Source organism: Motacilla alba, chromosome 5 (genome assembly GCF_015832195.1).
Source record: "Motacilla alba alba isolate MOTALB_02 chromosome 5, Motacilla_alba_V1.0_pri, whole genome shotgun sequence".
In the NCBI taxonomy this organism is placed as follows: domain Eukaryota; kingdom Metazoa; phylum Chordata; class Aves; order Passeriformes; family Motacillidae; genus Motacilla; species Motacilla alba.
The window spans coordinates 39,529,575-39,550,234 of record NC_052020.1 but is presented as its reverse complement, the minus strand read 5'-3'; the positions used below and the strand labels follow the sequence as shown (position 1 = coordinate 39,550,234).

General features: G+C 40.7%; 1 protein-coding gene across 18 annotated transcripts in view; it reads right to left on the bottom strand.

The window, feature by feature from the left end:
- Nucleotides 1–20,660, bottom strand: part of TTLL5 (tubulin tyrosine ligase like 5) — a 126,960-nt gene that overhangs the window by 85,598 nt on the left and 20,702 nt on the right. For 13 of the 18 annotated variants that reach the window (XR_005257284.1, XR_005257285.1, XR_005257283.1 and 10 more), the window contains 10 exons: nucleotides 18,491–18,592; nucleotides 18,278–18,369; nucleotides 17,765–17,803; nucleotides 16,125–16,232; nucleotides 8,158–8,239; nucleotides 7,195–7,256; nucleotides 6,418–6,509; nucleotides 3,465–3,506; nucleotides 563–676; nucleotides 102–193 (listed from right to left, as the gene is read on the bottom strand). Coding sequence is in view for 15 of the 18 variants with exons in the window: in XM_038139879.1 (XP_037995807.1) it covers nucleotides 102–193; nucleotides 563–676; nucleotides 3,465–3,506; nucleotides 6,418–6,509; nucleotides 7,195–7,256; nucleotides 8,158–8,239; nucleotides 16,125–16,232; nucleotides 17,765–17,803; nucleotides 18,278–18,369; nucleotides 18,491–18,592 (825 nt within the window). In the remaining 3 variants the exon portion in view is untranslated. The remainder of the gene's footprint in view (nucleotides 1–101; nucleotides 194–562; nucleotides 677–3,464; nucleotides 3,507–6,417; nucleotides 6,510–7,194; nucleotides 7,257–8,157; nucleotides 8,240–16,124; nucleotides 16,233–17,764; nucleotides 17,804–18,277; nucleotides 18,370–18,490; nucleotides 18,593–20,660) is intronic. The other 5 variants (XM_038139870.1, XM_038139872.1, XM_038139874.1 and 2 more) reach the window with 3 other exon arrangements.

The following is a 20,660-nucleotide window of genomic DNA, read 5'->3' as shown; positions in this document are numbered from 1 at the left end:
ACATCTTTTTAAATGCCAAGATAGCTGATCTACACATATCTAACACAGAATATCACTCAACATGGAGCATCAGTGCCATCCTATCAGATTTTTATTCTTACCCATAAAGGTCCCATGTTAAGGGGGTAGGGAATATCCGGATGAAGCCTCCTCTCCGTTCATTTTCCTCTCTCACTCGCCGAAGAACTTTGATCTGATTAAAAAAAATTAGAGAATAGCCAGCAAAATAGATAACAATGAAGAATAAACCTTCCAAAAATCTCAGAATTTCAGAAAACAAGACTATTTAGCCCTGCAAATGGGCTGGGTAGATAATGATATCCTTAAGGAATTTTGTCTTGCATTTAAATTCTGAAGGAATCTATCACTGCTTCACGCACATCTCTGCTTGGCATGATTGAGGGCAAGGGCAATACCAGCAGTAAAACTCAAATTCTCTTTCAAAAATTACTCTTCTTCTGTCACATTCTTCATTTACATGCACTTGCTATTTGTTGAGCAAATAACCCCACATTCTGCATGAAAGCAAAGGCAAATAAAAGCTATTTAATAGCTTCCTTACCTCCTCCATGGAGAGGCCTAGCATAGAGTTGCTGTGTCTTGCTGCTGCCTTTTCCCTGCCTAAGGGCATCGAGCTTTTAACTTCAGCATCGCCGGCAGACAGAGGACGGGTATGCTGTAGAGACAGTGTGAATCCAGATTTTTTTTTCCTATCTCTATTCTCATAGTAAAAAAAAATTACATTCAAATTCCAGGACCCCATTCCCAGCAGGATCTACACATCAGAGCACTACAGCCAGAATTCACAATTCCACACCCAGCTGTTGATGAGTCCACCAGACTCCAACCCAGACGTCACTAAGTGGGAGTACTCAGATTCTTGTATTTTAGCACAGGAGGCACAATTCAGGCATCACTGCCACTATTTACACCCCAGGCCCCTGCTGGAAAAACAGGAGACATACCAAAAGCAGCAAAGTCAGAATGTCATACAGGAAAATCTTCACCCAAGGGGCAATGGAGTCAGCATTCACAAGCCCCAAATACATTTGGATTCACACATCAATGTAGCAGAACCATGATTCTCTGCTCTAGCTGTGTTGCTACACTAGAACAACAGAACTGCAATTCCCTGGTGAGATAAAATTTGCAGGAAAAAGTTCACCACCTGTTATTCTTTTGTACTATACTGCTGAACTGTCAACTTGCTACTTCTCACACTTAACAGACACGTCCTGCAGATGTACAGATACATCATGCAAATTTTTTAAAATATGCAATAATTTGCAGACAGTGTCACTAAGCTTATTTTTAACCTGATGGGCAGTCCTGGCCAATTCCAACAAAAGAACAGGAACTCAAAATGTCTTCAAATCATCAGGATTATAAAATTTTAAAATCCAAGCAAGAAAGAAATCTTTGACCTTGTTCTCAAGTACATTTAAGATGGTCTTAGACTCAGTTTAGATAAACTACCTCTGCAAAAACAGCACTGAAAGAGTCTACTGAGAAGGTCTCAAGCATTTTTTACTAAATTCAAAGTTTATTTTAGCTCTATACTGAGCAAAGAATGAGCAGAGAGCCTTAATCTAGAAAGAAGAGAAAAACATGACAGAAACCTTAAGATGGATAAGTCCAGGGGAATATCCCACACTGCTCAGATACAAAAAAAATCCATGGCAAGATCAGGATGCATTTGTAAAGACTATGGGAATTGAATTCCATTCTCTCCGTTTCATTAGAAATGGCAAGCGGCTATTCAGAATCTGTAGATGAAGCAACAGCAAAAGCAAGGCATTGCACTAGAATAGGTTATACTGCAGTGACTGGCACAGAAAAACCCAAAGATAAAACAGACATAGCAGGTACCAGCTATAATATTTTGTTAAGCCTAACTAAAACTGATTAAAAAGAGAAAACAAGACAATGTGGATGAGAAGGCAGGAGACACAAACATCTGCAGAAGAAATAAAAATGCCAGCAATAAAACAGGTTTGCTTGAGGCTATAGATGGCACTAAGTTTAAAGACTTTTAGTCTTTGTTTCTAAGCTTTCTTCCATTTCTAATCCACAGCTCAAAAACGTTGCTTAACACATTTCTCTAAAACCTGAGAGGTAACCTTCTCCTAAAAACCATTTCCCATTTCCTGGCACTACCATAGCAATCCATCATCATGTGAGAACTGCTGTTCCAAGACAATATTACACGAAATTCATCAATCTACTAAATTATCTGCTTTACTAAGTAAACACTTCAATGAAAAGATTTCCATTGTCTCAATACAGCAGAGATGATTTCATTAAATACAAACAGTAAACGTATGTCTATGTATCGGGTGGCTCTGACTCTTCCCGGAGGACAAAACTACATGGCTGTCAAAATTCTAGAGAAAACACTCTTTGCTGGACTTCCTGCACAGTTTTTTCCACGTTTCACTACAGAATACCCTCTGGCTGTAGCACAGAAATGTCTCTATCTTCACAAAGATCTTGTTTTCTCTTTGACACAGCTTATCTATAAAAGTATAGGTAAATCCAACCACTCTGGTACATCTCTAAATTCTGCAAGTATCCTTGGTTCCCAAATCATGATTCTAATTTAATAAGCACTGACAGCAGCTGGCACCAAGATCCTTCCTATTCTCTACAAAACCTTGTAATTCAGTAATACTCTTTCCTCTGAGCCTCAGCTAAACTTACTCAGAATGACAAACAGCAGTGAATAATAGAATGAATTAGGTTCTCAAGATGGTTCCATCTACCTTCTCTTCCTGATGAGGAAACCCCATTTAAAAAAAAAAAAAAAAAAGTAATAATAACTCCCACTACATTTGTGCAGAAGTCCAGCAGCAAAATAATACCTAACATGTCCCCACATGGCCAGGTGCTTAGAATTGTAAACTAATTTCGATTTGTCTATATGGCTTGCAAGAAGGGTAACAAGTATAACACTTAGAAAGGTAGATCAGTCTCACTTAGGCTAACAATAGTCCCATATTTTTCCATTAAGAAATCCTTCTTTGCAGCTATTTTGACCCAGTTCACTCTCAGACTTTTGCAGTGTCTTTCAGAGGAATGTCTCAAAGAAAATTATTACTTCTCTTGTAGGGCCACCTGAATTTTGTCTGCACACATTCTCCTGTGTTTACCTCATCATTCAGACTTCTAGTCTTAAAATCTTTGAGGGATTTGATTCAGCTGACCTTGACTCTCAGCAAGCTTCACCTACTTTTTTTTCAGCTGCTAGAAGTGATGTATTTTTTCAACATTTGTTTTTGCTGCATAGAAAGATGCTGGCGCCACCTTCTCTTCTCATGTTGACTTCCCTCTCACCCCCATCTCCTTGCCCCAGGCTACTCAAACTGTAAAATATATTTGGGGACTAATTATGCCAAAAGCATTGCACACAGTAACATTTGAAACCGTAGCCCTTAGACGGGTGATGGGAGCTGAAGGGTACTTACTGATCTGCCGTTTGCTCTTTGTGACTGTGCAGACACAGGACGCTGCAAGAGACACACAAAGAGAATAAAAATCTTGTGTTCTCCAAGACACTATGATCCCTGCCTGAGTTGTTGAGGACTGGCAAGTAGCCTAAACGAAACAGTATGAGCAAAGGGTGGTGAAACACAGGAATAAGTTGGTCAGAGAAGTTGTGGATGCCCCAACCCTGGAACTGTTCAAAGACAGCTGCATGGGGCTTGGAACAACCTAGTCTAATGGAAGGTGTCCCTGGCCATTGCAGTGGGGTTGGAATTTGATAATCTTTAAGGTACTTTCCAATCCAAGCCCCTCTATGATTCTATGATAACTGAAGTCCAGAGATAAAGCTAGCCACTTATATCTTCCTCACATCCTGACCAAATGTATCCTGTCCCCATTCCAAACATGGCACCCATTCTAACCTCAGATGTGCTCAACTGTGCAGAATGCATCTGGACATAGGGTTTTCAAAAGCACACCGAACTCAACTGTGATGAGCAAAATTTATTTCTTTGTAAAATAAGAGTCACCCATATAAAAATATTTAATAGCTATGCATCAAGGAGAAACAGATGCTGTCAAGTAAAATTGTTCATAGAATGCGGGGGGGGGGGGGGGGGGGGGGGGGGGGGGAAGAAGTAAAAATCCTGTAATTTTGCATGTAATTTCATTTAAATATACCAACAATATCCCAGTTCTTGTGGAGAAAAATATACCACTTAACATTCTAACACAGGCGTAGAAACATCAGAATGTCAAGAAGTACCCTGTATTACTTACCTGGTATCAGGTCTACAAGTAAAGGACAGTATCAAGCCTACAGTTTAAGGACAGGGACAGGTTCAAAAGAAAACAATCATCATCAGAGCTTAGATTTTTCTTGCCTTCAGTGGTATTCAGGCTGTCTTCCTGTTCTCCAACACCCAAAGAGGAACAAATGGTGTAAGAAAGGATTCTCAGGAGACCTATCTATCATTCCTAGCTGTACTACTGACAAGCTCCTCTCTACAGTTGGTCTACTCAAAACAGATCAAGGTCCCTCCAGTGCTTACAATTAACTGAAAGAGCTCCAACCCAAATCAACAAGAAGTTACAAAGGAAGCAGCAAAATTGTTCATTTCCCTAGAGGGAGAAATGCTCAAAGAGTCAAACCAAAGAAGTTGCACAAGAAATTTGCAGTCCAGTCTGGTGAAACTCAGAAAAGAGAGTAACAATCTCAAGATAGTCATTCAAGAGAACTCTCAAGAGCACTGGTACTGACAGTTCTTTTCCAAGCAGCAGCTTTTACAATGATTAAAAATGGCCTATGTGAATGATCAAAACTTAAGACATCATGAAGGTGGTAGGAAAACACAAAAGATTCCATATACCCTTTGCAACAGAAAATTTGAACAGGTATCAAAAATCCAAAAATCTGAGATGGAATGTATTCAGCAAAGAACAAGTTAAAACATTCTGGGACCATGGAAAGATCAAAACACCTATCTAGCCATGGGATTTCCACATAAGTACTTAAGAAAAAAAATGCTGTAAAACTTTATCACTGCGTTACAAACCTGTTCCTGTTAAACATAAGTTAGTTAGGGGAACCACCCTAATCCTGACTCATAATCAATGCACTGTCATATGAATCTTTGCAACTTTCAACTAGCCAGCCTTACATCTCTTTGTGGATATTTTTAAGCAAAACAGAGTTTTAAAAGCGTCCTTAAAATTCAATGCTTTACAACAACATAATTTTCTGAGACTGTCTTGTATAATTCTGTCAAATCATCAGGATCTGATCCCATTACTCAAAGAAAGAAGGGTAATTATTTTGAATGGTACCTAATTTATCTCATGTACCTTTTGTCTGCTACAAAGAACACCTACACAGTCAGAGTGATCTGTATTTAAAGCACTATTATATTTGTCTTAGAAGTTTCAGACTCAGACATGCGTCCTAAAGATACTCAAATCTCATCTTACCAGCTATTCACCTCTCTCACAGTGACTAAAGACTCTTGAGTTTTACAAGAGACAAAATATTGCAATTTCTGTGAGCTTTCCCTATCCCAAAATGGACAGTGTCTTGGTATGGTGTCGCTGAAGAAAAATGACTTGTCATTTCCTAACTGAACTTGAGCTACACAGCCATGTTGCATGTCCATCACAGCACCACCAGCTGTAGAGATGTCAGAGAACACCATCTGCCCCTTTGCCTGAAGAGAAATGAGCTGAAAGTCCAAATGATGTAACAGATCTCCCTGCCTTTTGTGAATGCTCCATTTCCACAGATATTTATGGAATCCATTTCATAGACAAGAAGAGATAGAGAACAACTGTCCTTCAACATTACAGTGCTGAGAAAGCACTACCTCAACAGAAAAGGCAAGGGGCAGTCACAGCAAGACACATGAGGCCTCAGTCCAATCATCCATGGGAAAGAAAGTGAGATTCCAAAAGAGAATGGGAAAGAAGCCCTAAACTTCAAATGCAAGAAGTTTTTCACCTAGGAGAAGGCCTTGGAGACATTCATAAAGCTGCAGGGTTCTGGAAGCTTGTTGTCCACAACAAAATCAAAGTGGTTGAACAGCCCAGAATGCAAGCGTATCCCCTGAGAAGCACAGAATAGTTTGGGTTGGAAAGACCTTAAAGGTTATCTAGATCCAACTCCCCTGCCATGGGGAAGGAAGCTTCCAGTAGACCAAGGTGCTCAAAACCCCATCCAGTGTGGTCTTGAAAACCTCCAGGGATAGAGAGTCCACAAACTCTTTGCGCAACATGTTACAGTGCCTCACCACCCCCACAGTTAAAACTTGCATCTTCCATAGTTATGCTAGAAATCCAAATAATCCCGCTCACTGCCTCTCTCACCTGTGAGAGTGTGAGTCAAATTCTATGAGAACGACTTCCTCCTATGCTCCTCAGCCACGGTTTGTAAAAGTCACTTACCTGCAGCTTCTGGTATGGATTTCTTCTGACAGATTCAGACGAATGATAAATGGTCCGGCTTGACCGCTGGCCTGGGTCCTGGCATACAAAGCCTATGGGCGCCAAGAGCCACATGAGAACTTTAAGACAGACAAACCCCGAAAGATGAATCTAGCATTTCTGTTCACAGTCCCAGTCATGACCTTCTTGTCCCTGCCCAAGGACCAATAAGGATCCTCTTCTTTTTTATACCTTGCTTTGCTTAATCCTAAACTGTAATTGCATTACATTTTTTCAACAAAAACTTGCTCCAAGACCAAGTACTTAAATCAATAAATGGGTTACTGAATAGCAGCACAGAGATAGACTTGTTTTTTTAAACAGCTGAGCAGCATACCTGATGACAATATTACTTCTTTCACTACTGGGGCAAATTGCATCAAGCAACTAAATCAAGATGCAAGGGACACTGTGCTCTAGAGAGTATTCCAATTCTAGTAACCCAACTAAAACCCAGACATTCAACTTAAAAAATGCATGAATACTAACTCCGAAAGCTAAAGAGAGCAGTGTCTTCAAATACCAAATTAGGGACTCTCAAAACCACCTAAGCATCACAAATAGATGATTATTCTGAAGTTGAAATGTCCATATATCACTTCTCAGTGCTAAATACAGCTGCACTCCTTGACTAAAGTTCACACCTATTATACTCATCTAGTAGCATGCAGCTCATAAACCTACCTTTTACTGGTTTTAAATGAGGGAAAGATTGAAGGAATTTTTTGTTTCACTCACCTACAAGAGTGAACATATCTGAAAGCATGCTAGCTTTGATCTTCAGGTCCAAAGGAGCATCACTGTCCCCACATGCAACAGAGGATAATAAGAATTATTTGTCTGGCATTAAACGAGAGGAATGCATCAGTATTTAGTATAATCTCCCAATACAGTTTCTTTGCCTTCATAAAACAAATAAAAACAAGAATAAAATTAGGCGATTTTCACATACATAGGTAAAGATCAGAGAGCAATGGCTTAATCTGCTTATCCTTTTTCCACAGCTTTTAGACACATACAGCTTTGTTTAAACTCTCCTTAGAGCTAGAAACATTTTCTTTGAATGTATGTATGTTACATTTCATGAAGTAGATAGAAGTTGCTATTGTATAATTCTTAAAAGCCACATGCCTCTTAACTATGCCTCTTCCACATAAAGTCATAGCTGAGAGACTTACCAAAATAAATCCTCAATTTCCATTAGAGCATGAGAGTCAGCATAAGGGCCAAATCAACACTCACTCCTTAGAATTTATCTGATTAGAGTACTAGACTGAGCCCAAGAACTCCTCTACATACTCAAGTAAAGTGTAACTGATTCAACCCTGCTTGTACTCCAAAATCTAAAAGCTTCTATCAGCAAAGAAGATTGAAATCCAACACAATAGTCAGACAGAGCTCCAAAGTTTATCTACAATGAGAGATTATGATGCGTTAACAGTGACAACGGAAGAGAAATATTTAAAAAAGTAAATTGAATCCCAACTGGGCTCTTTCACAACCTATTGCTGCAGTAAATTTGTTCATCCAAAGGAAAAGAGCAAAGGAGTATCCTCTCTGCCAATCAGCTGTGGAACAAAATCTGCAGGCATCATGAAATCATGCCCTCCTAGGGCAAGTTTCCTAAGTTTTCATACAAGTTTCAAAGACAACCGTCTCCAGCAACAGACCCTGCCTCATATTAAACTGGGAATCACTTACCAGGCCAGTGATGGGGACAGGTTCACTTCCAACAGCCAGGGTTTCAGAGTGTCATCAATAAGAACATCAAAACCATACAGCTCTGAAAACACAGCAGACATTTAACTTCACATTACTGCATCTTTAAGCATTCACATAAGGTCCAACATTAGTTTCTACCAAACATTAGTTTCTTCCAGGTCATTTCTATCTAAATTATATGCGTTAAAGCCAGTAAACTCTCTAGGGATTAACAAATAATAACATTCCTCAAGTGGCAATTTTCACTTCCTCAGAATTAAACTTAAATATATTCCGCCCTGGGGCAGGGGGAAAGAAAGGAACAAAAATATTAGGAAAGTATTATGTAGAAAAATAAAAAACTCTTTACTGCCCACAAGCTGTAGCTCACACAGAGCTCTACTACTTGCTTTCACATAGAATTGTCAGAAGCATAGCAGGTTCAATCTACTTCTTCCACTGGATCCTGGAAACAAGAAAATTTCATTCTCCTTTCCACTTTTTAATCCCTTTATTCATTGTTCCAGTCAGCTAGAGTAAACCTTGCTGCTTTCAAGCATCCAGCTTCTTTTCAGTTATTCCTGCATGTTTTCTGCAATATCCCCCATGGGGTTACAGCAGACTTCTCCTCGGCAACTCCATCTACATGGACAACCTCCCATAACTTTCTAGCTTATTGATAGCTTGCCACTTTGCAGCAAACCACAACAGAAATATTTTTTCCTTAGTTTCTAAAACAGTCATAACATATTACATCTGCTAGATGTGTTCTGCTCTACACAGGTCAGATGGGAGCCAGCTTCCCATTCCAAATCTGACTTTATTATTTCACTCTCTATACATGTTTTCTCTAGTTTGGAAAGAGTTGCAAGGAGGATGCACAAAGATGAGTGTAAATCAGAAGCTGGCATTAATGCAATTCTTTCAGCATTAAGAAATAGACTCGGTATTCATTAGGGTAACTTAAACATTTTTTTTAAAAACACCACAAAACAGGGTATTGGCAGAGAAGGATTTTCATGGAATTAACCAGTTCCCTAGTGCCTGAAATAAAAGCAGGAGAGCTTCTTTGCCCTGTTTCTTTCCTTGAATTCTGGCCCTCGCCTGCCTGATAGTGATGCTGGCTCTGGGGAGCTGGACTGCTGGACAAGATCCTTCTATGCAGACAGCTGTGCAAAAGCTCATGCAGCTCATAATGGGAAGTCAATGAGCTAAGGTCAGGGGAAGGCTTGGAAGAAGGGAAATGGCAGAAGAGTCAGCATTGCCTGCTCACTCTTCTAGAGTCTGTAGCCAGACATTGAATGGGAAATAAAACAGCAGAGAGTTAAAGAACTGGTCCACTCCAAAGAAATGAGGCTGAATCTACATTTTGCTCTCTTGCTCCCCAGACAGAAATGGCTGCAGTAGAGACAAATGGAGAAGGTGGGAATAGTAAGTGTAAATATTAGCAAAGCATTTTGATGAGGAGAAACTTCTGATGACTTTAATACATTATTTCAAAATATTGTCTCAGGTTTGGTGAAGACCCATGACTATTAACAGCACAGAAAACTCAGCAGCTCATGCTCAAGGCACAGAAGCCATGAGTGGGCCTGCAGCAGCTGCGGGTCTGCAGCCTCCCAGCCTCAGTCAGGAAGAAGTGCATTTTGTTTTGACTAGCTCCTGCTTCTTTTGCTGCTGGCCATTCCCTTCCTTGGCCCCTCGGAGGCCCTTTCCTAGTGTTTTGGCTCCTCTGACTTAGTGCTCCTCTCCCACACAATTCTCTTGCAAATTGCTGGCTCTTTAAAGCTCCATCTTTCCCACCCAGTTAGTCATTCTGTCCACTTTTTCAAATACACATGGGAAACCTTTTGACCTCAACTAGCTCTAACCATGCTGCTGGAGCTTCACATTCCTTTCCCTTGTGTCTGCCTCATTTATTAGGACAGTAAGTTCTTCAGGGTATCCCTGTTGACTCAATTCCATAGTTAAACACAGATTCTAAAGCCACTTGCAATGACTTAGGGTCTCCTAGGAAGCCTCCACTGTTGCTCCATAATGCCCCAAGCTTCACGTATTCTGAGACATATCTACACACCAGACAGATGTCTGGTGTCTACCACACTAGACAGATGTCTCTGCTGCCTCAGGGCACCAGGAGCTATATAATACCCATGTCCTGGCAACTGAATCAAACCTCACAGATTCCACACAGGGCTTAGCACAAAGATCTGCTCAACAGTCAGAAGTTTACCCAGAAATATCTTGCTGGCCCTCTTCCACATTTGGAAAATGTACTTCCTAGATAAAACACAGTAGTCACAGTACCCTTTCCACTGTGAAACTCCACTACCGCTTGAAAAAATAAATACACAGGCAGGAGAAAGATGTGGAGTCACGTGAGTATAGGATAATTAAAAGTATATCCTCTGCAATTACCAACTTCAGCAAGGCTGCCATTTCCCTCTGCAGAAAAAGTAAAGAGAACAACGACCGAAAGAGCAAAACATGTCTCACACTGCGGCAATGGTAGGCTCATGACAAGCCACCTAGTGCCACTATTGTTACTAAGGGAAGAACAGAAGAAACTAACATATCAAGTTTCCATAGTGCCTTCTCTTGCTACTAGAATCCACAAAAGCATGCTTCACCCCTACAGTTTGCTAAAGACTGGAATTCTATCAGGAGGTACCAACTGTTTCCAAGACTCAGCAGGAACAGCCTGCCTCCTCCTCCTCTAATCCCCAAAGAGAAGTCACTGCTGACTGAGCTTCCCACTCCCAAAAGCAGGCTCAGCTTCAGTGTGCAGTCTAACAGCAACAGTTCAGCCACAGATTTTTTTGCCAATGACATTATCTAAGACTAAGACAAAGGCTATAGAGATAGTCTTAGGCTTTTTGCTTCTGGTAAACTCCCATGTATTCCAAGTTGATCTTACAATCCTCTCCAAGACTGCACCAGCACTCTCTTTTACAAAATATCCCCATTTGTTATTCTCTCTAAGTACAGAAACTAAATCACAAGCGATAGCACAGTAGCATAAAGAAATCTTTCATGATTTTGCATAGCATGAATAAGCTCAGTTCCTAAAGGGTCACTGTAATTCTGGTCTTTCTTTGCAGCTTGTTCCCTAGAGAGAAAAAAAATTACTGCAAAGTACATACTCTACAATTAAATGGAGACAACCTGAAGTTATGAAGGGACACAAAAAGTGGGAAAAAAATTGCACAGCACGTAACTCTTTTTTGATATTGCAATAAAAACCCATCTCCTCATTTTATCTAGGAGCATATTTACAGACATTTCTAACACAAGAAAATTTTGCCACTGAAATTCAAGTCTTCCATTTTTCCTTCCTATTCTTTCTGTTCTTATATTAAGGTTTAATTCCCTTTTTAAGAGAACTTTAACAGAGAAAGGTTTTATCTCAATGTTATTACAGTAAAGGACCCAACAAGAGGGGACAAGTAGCTTCAAGGCTAACATCAAAGAACGGGAGTCTTGGTGCAAATTGGGCTGCCTTTGCAATCCTAAGCTCACTGAGTAAATAAATTATCACTCACAAGGCATAAACTTGTTCAATCAGTGTGTGACACCAGAGTGAGCAAAGAGGTTTATATTCCAGTAACCACTTTAGGACATCACTTTACTCTTATGTTCCTCATAAGAAGTTGATATGCAGCTACTTGGTCCTCAACAAACTCAAGTGCCCAAATTAACAAAATATAATATTAGGCAGACCAAAATAAAAGCCATCTGACTCCATAGGTGGATTCACAAAGTGAAGGATAAAGAGAGCATGTTTCCCAACCTCACCAGCCCAAGTTCTTCTGATTACAAGCTCTTACACTCCAAGAACCTTAGCCTCAAGAAAGCCATGAGGCAAGAATAAACTCACTTTGATGTCATCTATCTGGTGAAGACCCTAATGCCACCACAGGAACCAGTGGCAGTAGAAGACTGAATGACAAGCCAGGGTTGATTCTGACTTTGGTAACACAAGTCCATTGATGATAAATTGACAGTGCTGGTCATTTCCTAAGCCTCCCAAAACCAGTCATAAAAGCTTTTTAGGTTTGCTCCAGCCTTCTGAGGAAGAAAACTGGTGTTACCAAGCTGAGAACAACTTCCTAAAGAAACAAAGTTTCTGCAGCAACAGGGATTTGAATCTTTCAAACAAGCTCTGGGTATTAAATCATTATTATCAGATGGGTACCATTTAGAGCCACAAAGTAAGAAAAACAATGCAGGGACAGACCTCCCGTTCCTACAGAAGCTCTGACTAGAAGACCTATCCGCTTGAGCTCATTTTACCCTTCACACTCAGCTGACAGTTTAGTCAAATTTGAAGATATAGTTACATTACAAAATCTACCTAGCCCATCAGATCATCAAAACACCCATCATGAAGGATACAGGCCTCCTGAATCTGCTTGTAGCCAGAGGAGTCTACAATCTTTTTCAGATTCCAATGGCACCTTTACATACTGGCTTCAAAGCAAAGACTGATGCTAAGGCTATAAAAATAGAATGGATTAAGCTTTGAAAAAAAAAAAAAAAAAGGTAATGGTAGGAAATCCCTGTTTAGCTTTCCTCGGACATGTCATGTAAGAAACTAGAAAAACATAGGAATATGTATGGTATAGCATAGACTCACCTCACATCAAGGAAGTGTGTACAGAAATTCTTTAAGAATCTCAAGTTTTCAGTGCCCTGGAAAACTTATAACGGAGCAGGTCAGCACTGTTCAAAACTACAAAAGACTTCCCCTAAATAGGTCAACTGCCACCACTAAGAAAGCTAAATGTTCATGAAGAACAGCAACATAGGCAGTTGAGAAACTGGTGATTCGGCACAAATGAAGCCTTTTTAAAGCATTTAGCTCCAGATCAGCACCACTGAAGTCATACAATAGTTTATTGTTTCCTTTTATCTCAGTACAGATGTGATTAGAAGCAAAAGCCTGACCAATTCAGCCTTAAGACACAGAAGCAGCTAAATAAGAAACTCATTGCTTTGTTGGGATCAATACGCCCATTACCCTATCCTGGCCTGCCTTCTTGATTGCAGAACAAGCTCAACAGTGTCACAGCTGGGTTTACTAGAATGTAAATGAAACAAGAGGACTTCAATCTGTTGCTTCTTTAGGCTCACATTTCAGTGAGTGCAGAAAATGGTGCTACCTGGCTGCTGGCAAAAATGTGGGCTGTACCCAGCCACCTTCATTTTCTACCCTATTAAACCAATCCCACAGGGAGATTTTTCATTCTGCCTGAAAGCAGGCCTTACTGCCTTTTCTAACCTACCCAAAAGTGCTTACTTCAGGAGAGAGAAAAATGCAGTCTGTAATCAGCTTGGGCATATGCTGCTCTATTGTACCTCCTGTTCCCACACTGAGATGTCACATCCCTTAAATAAGTGCAAAATCTATCCATCTTTCTCTTAAAGAAGGCTCCAGAGGTAACCATCGACTCAGCTGGTGACCAGCTCCAGGACAGTACAGTGATCTGGAGAGTTGCAGCATGCCCTCCTCTGGAATTACTAACTGGTTAAAACAATTTTTACTAGGAGCTTAATTTTACATAAGGAATTATTAGCTAGTTCCAAAGAACAAAATAGATGACTGGGATCCCTTTGTTAATAATAGTGCATGAACAAGGCAACAAAATCACGTAGTACTTGTAGTGCTTCTGTGATGTACTTCAGAGGAACAAAACTGAGCATCCCAAGTCCTTTGAAAACTGATTATCACTAGAATGCAGTAAATGGCTCACATTACATGGCCAAAATGGAACTCACTCTTTACACAAACTGTCACCAGCACTCTGAAAAAAGAAAAAATACCCTCCTGACCTATCACTCTCTCTTTCTAGGCATGCATTGGTAGCAGGAGTCAGCCTGTCTCACCGGTCTTAAAAAATGAAGAAGCCATGAATAAACTCTCTTCCTTTAAATCCACGAAACAAGTACATTACATATAAAAACACTTACTTGTGAAAGAACTGAAGGACCACTGCAGCACTAAATAATTAGAGAAATAAAGTGGACAACTTAATCTGGACAAGTAAGTACTTGTGATTTAATTTTTTAGGAAGAAAATGGTAATTGTACAGGAGTTCTATTCCCTATAACAGCATTACAAGCACTAAAGTAGAATACAACTTAGTTATATTTTTTAGAAGTTTTCCAAACAAGACCCATCTCTGCATCTGAATTTCAGATAAAGGTTTCTGAAGTCTGAGATACTTTTCACATGATCAGTCCTCCTCAGGACACACACTCAGTTTCATTGTTCACAGCTCAGAACGAAAAAAAAAAAAAAAAAAAAAAAAGGCTCTTGTCTGAGACTCAACATGCTGCCTTGAAATCTTTGTTCGCAGTTTTCTCCTTCATGCTAACAACTGTGAACTGAACCATCATGAACACTTCCAGCTAGAAAAACTGAATATTTACAGGGTTAAAAGTCATACAACCAAAAAGTGTCAGAACAAGACACACACAGATGACAAATGAACCATATAGCATGATGGAAGTCCAAATCCTTGAGACAAGGCCCACCACTTAATTGTGGGGGAAGGTGGCAGAAAGTACTGAGCTGTGGAAATGCCTAAGTCTCCCTAGGGAAGCAGTATGGCTCCTACTTAAGCTCTCTTTCCTGGGAAGCTCTTAATTTATGTTTACACTGAAATAAATGGAACAAAACAGTTTATTTGTGGGGGAGCATCTGAGAGGGTGGTTAGTGCAGCCCTGGGGAGGCAGCAGGAAGTGGGATAACCTCAGAGCCAGGCCCAGCAGAAAGTACATTAGGAACATTAGTTTCCATATACACAGCTCTAGAGACACAACTGAGGAAAGAAAAGCGAGAAGCCAAAAAAAAAAAAAAAAAAGAGGCAGCTAAAGTGGTTTTGACATGTCTTTTTTTTCAACTAGCCAATGAAGTGCCATTTCACTGAGACTGTTATCTAACTCATAAATCTCCACGTATGACCAGGTCCTTCAACTTTGAACGAAGGCATCAGAGTCAGTCAGGAGAAACTACGGTGGGAGAGGCAACTAGATTTGGGAGGTAGCTAAACAACCTATCAATCATGGCTCCTTGACTCCTGACTGTCTCATCACTCTCAAATACTCAAAGATACATTTATGCTAGAGTGTTAAAAGCTGCAGAATTGTCAATATCTAAGCGCAACTCAAAGACCACATAAAGGGATTTGACCTGTCACAGCTGGTTTAAATATAAGTTCCAATACCTAAACACAGGATAGATAGCCTAAGCCAAGCTTGGCCTTTGGTTTAAGCACTGACTGAGACTTCATCTTCATGCTTGCATCCGTATGAGTGAAGGTCGGCTAGGAGCGGGAGGAGGCCTCTTTAGGGAAGGTTGGGAAGCAGCCACTGGAAAGCGGGAGAAGGCACAGTGTGGTACCAGCCGCTGCTTTCTGGAGCCCGTCCCAGCATGCGCTGGCGGGAGCTCCGCAGCGCCGCTGCCAGCGCGGCCCCTGCCAGCAGCGGCCTCGGCCGCCCCCGCGCGGCGCCCCCGCGCTCCAGGCACCGCCACACGCGGCCTCTCCGAGCCCCACACTCCAAGGAAAATGCAAAACTACACTGCCAGGTGGCTCAAGAGAAAACAGCAAACGCTCTAAAAACGTGTTTAACCACCCACAGCCATTCTTCGCAAGGGCACCAGTAAATCACCAGCTTTCCAGCATTTCCCCAAGTTCCCTTTCAAGTCCTTTTCCACCATCCTATTTTCATTTCCTTGCACAAGACTCTGATCAATGGTGCTGACACAGGATGAACTGAGATTCGATGCCCCTTGCCCTCACCGAGGCTTATGCTAAAGAAAAAAAAAAACAAACCAAAACAACAAAAATAGTATCCAGCTTTCTCTTGCACTAGGGAATGCACATTTCTCTCTAGCATGACAAAGCTGGAGGTTCCAAACAGTACTCGACAGGCAAGCAACAAAGATGCCCCCAGTGTCTTACCGAAGCAGCTGCCACGATGTGAAAGAAAACTTTTACAAGCTGATGCAATGGACAGCTCAGCAGAAACTAGAGTCTTAATAATCAGGTCCTCCACGCTGGCCATCAGTGCTGCAAGGAGGTGAGGGGGGGAGGAGGAAAAAAGGAAAAAAGCAGATTGTGAAGTAACACATAATATCCAGGAAGGCATGAGAATATGCAAATGGAGATACACCTTTGTGAATCAAAGCACATGAGACCCTATGGATGCCAAAGCAATGATGCTTGGAAATCCATGCAAGCCTAAGTAAACAGACATGCATACACATCTTTCTGCAAAAATACTCACAAATGAGAATGCGAGAATGATAAATGTGAGTGTATGTCCAGTGCAGGTAAACAAACGTATGGCAAACACACCAGCACAAGTCAGCTGGAGTCTGACCACTGCCCACTCAGAGTATAGGAAGGATTAAACAACAGTGGGTTAGTGAGATAAGCCCTCAAACTACAGAGAGTAAGCCATAGCACCAAGATAAAAAAATTTTTCTTGCAAACTTTTATGAGGTAACTGTTCTGTGACACTGCACCTTCCTCTGAAGCAGCTGTTCCCATACCAAAGTTCATAAATCTTTTTGAAAATTTTATGACTGGTGACAGCTCCCAGTCCTGCTGACCTATAGATGACCCATAGGAAGACAACACACTCCAGCTCCTGCATGAGCCTGTGAACAGAACTCAGGAACAGGAGTGTAAGCAGACAGAGGAAGCAAAAGGCAAGAAAAGACATTATACATAGACCTGGATTCTACACTGGACTTGGGATGAGTCATGCGATACAAAGAACAACACACTGGTTTTGTTTTCAAGGACAAGCAATAGACAAGTGAGAGAAGGGAGAAATGAACAAATACTGGAGTCATAGTCTCAGAAGTTAATAAAGATGAAAGGACAGCCTTGCCCACCCCTCAAAGGGAGCACAAGCAAATCCCCACAGACATCTGGCAATCACTGCTTCAAAGAGTATCTTCTAGAAACCACTTGACTAGAGAGTTTACTTTAGGTTTACAATTACTATTTCTCATGCTCAGATGATGACATGCAGGGACCTGAACAATTACAGAAAGAGCATGCAAGCAAATTCAGATGTGAACTTCTGTACCAGAAAACAACTAAGTGGGACCAACACAGCATGGAAACATCCCAGCACACATAAACAACCCAGAGCACAAAAACCCTGCCAGCCCAGACAAGGCCAGCACTTCTCAGCCAGCATTCTGCCTCCCTATGGCCAGAACCAGATGCATCAGAGAAAGGTGCACGTCTTGTAATGGATAGTTAAAGAAATCTGCTTGCGTTGCTCAGTAATTTGCTTAACAATTAAGAGTGTATATTTTATATTTGAGGTTGGGGTGAGGTGTGGAGATGTTAATATTAATAACTGCAAATTCACAGCTGGCTGAACACATATGGTGCAAGGGATTGGACTGCAATGCACACACATGATGGGAAAAAAGTCTACTTCCATCGGAAAGCCAGATTCAAACCCCTTTCTCCAAAATTTGAGTGTTCCTTGGCAACATTTGCAATATGGGCCACAGCTGCTATCAGTAATTTTACTGATGCCTCAGTATCACAGGTAAATGATCCCTTAAAGGATATACCTGGCTTCTGCTCTGCAGATGCAGTTACTCCCAGCAGACCTGGCAAAGGTGTGGAAGAGGGAGCTATTTTATATGAAACACAGACTAAATGAAAACACCCAGCAAAAACCTGAGCCATGGAAAGATGACACCACATCCAAGAGTCATTCAAACTGGCACAGCTGTCCAGAGGTTGGTCACTCATCGGACTGAACAGGCCATGGGAGCAGTAGAGGGAGGGAAACTTTTAGAAGGAATGGAATGACCTTAAGAAATGGGAAATGTAGGTAAAATATTAAGAAATACACTCTGAGTAAGTCTCAGAACACCAGTTGCAAAAAGGAAGGGGTTAGGCCTTATCTCTGGGGATAGGGAATAAATGCACAGCTCTAATGAGTAAGGAACAATGCTTCCCTCCACCCTGCTCTGGTGCTAAATAGGGCTCACTAAGGCTCTTCCTTGACTTCTTAGAATTCACACTAGTGAAATGATCAAGATCCAACAAAGAAATAACAGAACAAAATTTTCACTGACCTGCAGTGTCTCTCCCCTCTTGTTTTAAGTACCTCAGCATTGCACTCATGCTCCACTTGTTTCCATAATCTTCTACTTCAGGATCATCACAGCTAAAAATAAATGAAAGAAGGAGATTGACACCACTGGCCTACCTCTGTGGAACAGCATTAGACCAACTCAGGTAAACTGACCCAACCTCCGAAGAACGGGCTCCATTTTCCAGCCAAGTACCTGACATAATCTCCACTCTTCTTGTTGACACTGTAGTTGGTCAGATGCATGAACTGGTTTTTAATGTTCTTGGATGCCTGGTCATACCTCACTGTGGCAAATCTGTAAAGAGGAATAAAAATTCACAGTATTTCTGGAGCAAGTGGCATTCTTGCTAAATACAGCAACCATGTCACTACAAATCACAGACCACCAGACAGACTACTCAACAGCAACACCCAGGGAGAGAATGCATGTAATGAGACTTCATAAAATGCAAAATACAGTTTATTCTCAAAGGACACATCAAGCAAAAAAGAATGTCATAGAATATGAATATAATGCAATAGAATAGTTGCAGCTGGAAAGGAACTACAATAGTAATCTAGCCCAACTGCAATAATTTTCTTACACTACATGTAATCCTGATTCAACACGTATTTTAGGTCCCAGACTTTGGACAACAATCAATTTTAAGAAATTGAGGGCAGAATCCAGAGCATCTGCTAGGTGGAGTGACCAGCATGAGCCACTGATAATCACCACAGCTCATAACAGCAAGCACTCTCCAGTTCAAAAAAGCCCCGAACAACAACAAAAAACCAACAAGAGAAAAAACACCTTCACTCTGACAATCCTCCTGTACCACAAGAGCTTAAGATGCCAGTGTCTCAAAAGAGGTAAAGGAAGTAAGAAAGGATAAGGGGAGAGTCAAACACATGCTATCCAAAGAAGCCCCAGAAAGAGGAAAAGTATGTACCAAGCACAGCAGGGTTAGCTGCATAAAAAGGGGAGTAGATATGGGGGAAGCCTCAGTGCAGGAAAAAGGAGACAGGATACTGGAAAAATGGAAGAGTCAGAGAAAGTTGGATCATCTGGTTATGCAATGAAATAATATTCAGAAAAGAATGCACCCCCAATTTTTTTCATTAATAGTCATCTCTCGTCATCCTTCCCCAATTATTTCCCATAGCTCAAAAGAAGCTGAACTATACAAAGACAGCTAACAAGTTACAAAAAAGCAAACAAAAAACACCAAAAAAAACCCCAAAACAAGCAAACAAACAAAAAAAAAAAAAACCACCCCACAATTCTTCCTTTAGAAAGAACTGCCAAAAAAACAAAGACCTTATTTCTCAGTTAAAACAGATGCCATTACTGCCCTCACTTGGTAGCCATTTTGAGAAATAGCTGTTGCCATAAGAACTGTATCAGCAAATCCATGAAAATGCTTAAACTTATCCTTAAATACACATGTGGAAGCAGGGGGGAAAACAAAACCCCTGTGATATAACTAATTTTAAGTGGCAAGGTTAAAAGAGTGAAAAGTATTTTTGCACTATATTTTTCTCAGCTTTAACTACGTACGAAGTCAGAGCAGCTGGCAACAAAAGCATTTGGAAGTTTGGATCCCCTTTCCACATATTTCCACAGCTTAAAGTATTTGAATTTCTTTTCAGTTTAACTGTAAGTTTCCTGGATTTAGCACTTCTGTTTTGAAAACAGTGAAAAAAGCCCTGTCATATCTTTGGTTCTTGTTTATGATTTCATCATCTCCATCTTAACAATCATTTACTGGCAGCATACCAGAAGTATTTGTTGAAATATACTTTCAGCCAGATCCTGGAAAATACTGAGCACAATCAGAGAGCCATTTCAAGTCTCCCTTGGTACTTCGAAGCAGAGGGCAATTAGGTTCACCATGCTTTTCAGCTTATGCTTTTAATTTTTCATCCTTAAATAAAAGAATAGGAACCCCTGGCAGACACAGACAATACTCTAAACACCAGTATTTCTGTACCTTCAAATGCTTGCATCAGCTTCCTTCTACAGAGATCATCCTTAATTATTAGGTGGTCTGAGCTCCATGCTCACAATTTTACATTTTCATGGGGACTGTCTATTCAGAAGATACTTCACTGTGTTCCATAGCTCCCAGTACCCAAGCTTTCTCTTTTGCTAGGATGCTATCATCTTGAAGGACATCATGGGCAACTTCAGCAATGCACCAAAAACCTCCAACACATTAAATTACTCATATCTACTATCTAAAATGCCCAAGCTTCAAACAACATAATCCAATGCTTAAAATATTCACCCAGAACTCGTTTGACCAGCTTCATGCTAAGTGCAAGTCTGCAAATGGAAAATCCAAGCTATTTCTAGAGCTTCTATCAATAGCTTCTGGATG